Here is a 1,902-nt window from a genome sequence, read left to right as displayed (position 1 = left end):
CATTGACTACATCAGGCTAGCTCCCAGCTGCCCCTTACTCTTCGTTTGTAGTCAGTTATCTTACACTCACACCGAATGCTACACATATCGCCGTACCCTTTGATTATTCTGGCCATCGCTTTCGCCAGCAGTCCGTGTTGAACCAGTTATCCAACTGTGTTTCCCGTACTTGGGCGCACGAGTAACTTTGATATTCGTTATTACTATCGCTATCGCAGTCTATCATCGGCTAGAAGACATCATGCTGCTTATAGAACCGGTGACTATTCTTGCCTTTTTCACGGCATGGGCCATATTCAAGTTGATCTTCAAGCTAGTTTTGTATCCACAATTCTTCACACCTTTGGAGCACATACCAACACCAAATGTACGATATGACCCTCATTTCTTGTGATCAAAGTTGACGCATACTAGAATCGGAATTGGTTGACTGGCAATTCGAATTCTTATTCAATCGAAGTGCCTTATGCAATGATCGAAAGGTGGATCAAGAGCATGCCCGATGCAAGCATGATTCGTTACTATATTGTTGGGAACTCTGAATGGGTCCTTCCCACCAGTCCAGAAGCAATATATGAAATGCTCGTCAAAAGGGCTTACGACTTCGAAAAACCTGAATTGGTTCGGCATGTTATGCAACACCTCGTTGGTGATGGAATTGTACTCGCTGAGGGAGGGGAGCATAAAGTACAGACTCGAGAATCTGCAGATTATTGAGCTAACAAGCCCTTTCAGGTCCAGCGTAAATCGCTTAACCTGGCGTTCTCGCCCCGTCATATTGAAAACCTACATGCCATGTTCTGGTCCAAGAGTCTGGATATGGTCAGTTTGATAGAAAAAGATTTTGCGACAAGAACAAATGGAGACAACACCATTAAAATAAGTGACTGGTCTAGTCGTGTGACACTCGACATCATTGGCCAGGCAGGCATGGGTGTTGAGTTTGACTCTTTGGAAAACCCTCAAAGTACGCTCTACCAAGCCTACCGGAAGCTAATGACACCATCAAAGAGTGAAAAACTGCTTTCTGTGTTTTGTATTTTGTTCCTACAGCCCAAGCTCATCTACCGAATCCCCACAAGGCGTAACCGCGAAATTAAGGCATCCCAGCAGACAATACGCGATGCTGCTCGAAGGGTGATTCAGCAGCGGATGGCTGAAAAGGAAACAGTCGAAACAAAGATCGATATTGTATCATTGGCCCTTAGCAGCAAGGCATTTACCGAAGAGGGACTTGTTGACCAAGCAATGGCCTTTCTTTCGGCTGGGCATGAAACAACAGCAGCAGCTCTGCAGTGGTCAGTTTATGCTCTTTGCAAGTATCCAGACGTCCAAATGAGGCTTCGCGAAGAAGTCCGCGCCCATCTACCTGTCTCTTCAATGGAAGAGCCTAATCTCCCTCTGACTGCGATCAAAAACCTCCCTTTTCTGAATGCATTCTGCGACGAGGTCCTTCGCTACTACCCTCCGGTTCCAAAGACTGTTCGCAGGGCTGTTCGTGATACATTAATTGCTGGTCATTTTATTCCCAAGGGTACCATGTTCGTCCTTGCCCCACAGGTCATCAATCATATGGAGGAATTATGGGGGCCCAACGCTAAAGCCTTCGATCCGAACCGTTTTATAAGCCCAACAGGGGCGTATCAGCGTCCAAAGTCCAACAACTATGCCTTTTTGACCTTTCTACATGGACCTCGAAGCTGTATAGCGCAGGACTTCGCCAAAGCAGAGCTTTGCTTTTTGATCTCTTCACTTGTCAGGCGTTTTCATATGGAGCTGCAGTACCCCAACGCCAAGCTACTGGTTCAGGAGGACGTTACTGTAAGGCCGAGCGATGGCGTATTGGCCAAGTTTACCACTTTGGAGGGACTTTAAAGCTCAAGTGAAAGGATATATGTGACG

The 1,902-nt window shown here is 46.5% G+C and overlaps 1 protein-coding gene across 1 annotated transcript; it reads left to right on the top strand.

The window, feature by feature from the left end:
* Positions 1–241: 241 nt before the first annotated feature.
* Positions 242–1,821, top strand: PENARI_c224G06470 (cytochrome P450; the record flags this gene model as incomplete). The annotated part of the gene is made up of 3 exons (XM_022638175.1): positions 242–367; positions 415–660; positions 736–1,821. Coding segments are annotated over 3 exons (1,458 nt in total), but the record flags the coding sequence as incomplete, so codon positions are not given.
* Between the last annotated feature and the right edge of the window lie 81 nt (positions 1,822–1,902).

This window comes from Penicillium arizonense (assembly GCF_001773325.1).
Source record: "Penicillium arizonense strain CBS 141311 chromosome Unknown PENARI_contig224, whole genome shotgun sequence".
NCBI classification, from domain to species: domain Eukaryota; kingdom Fungi; phylum Ascomycota; class Eurotiomycetes; order Eurotiales; family Aspergillaceae; genus Penicillium; species Penicillium arizonense.
This window is presented reverse-complemented; position numbering and strand designations above follow the sequence as displayed.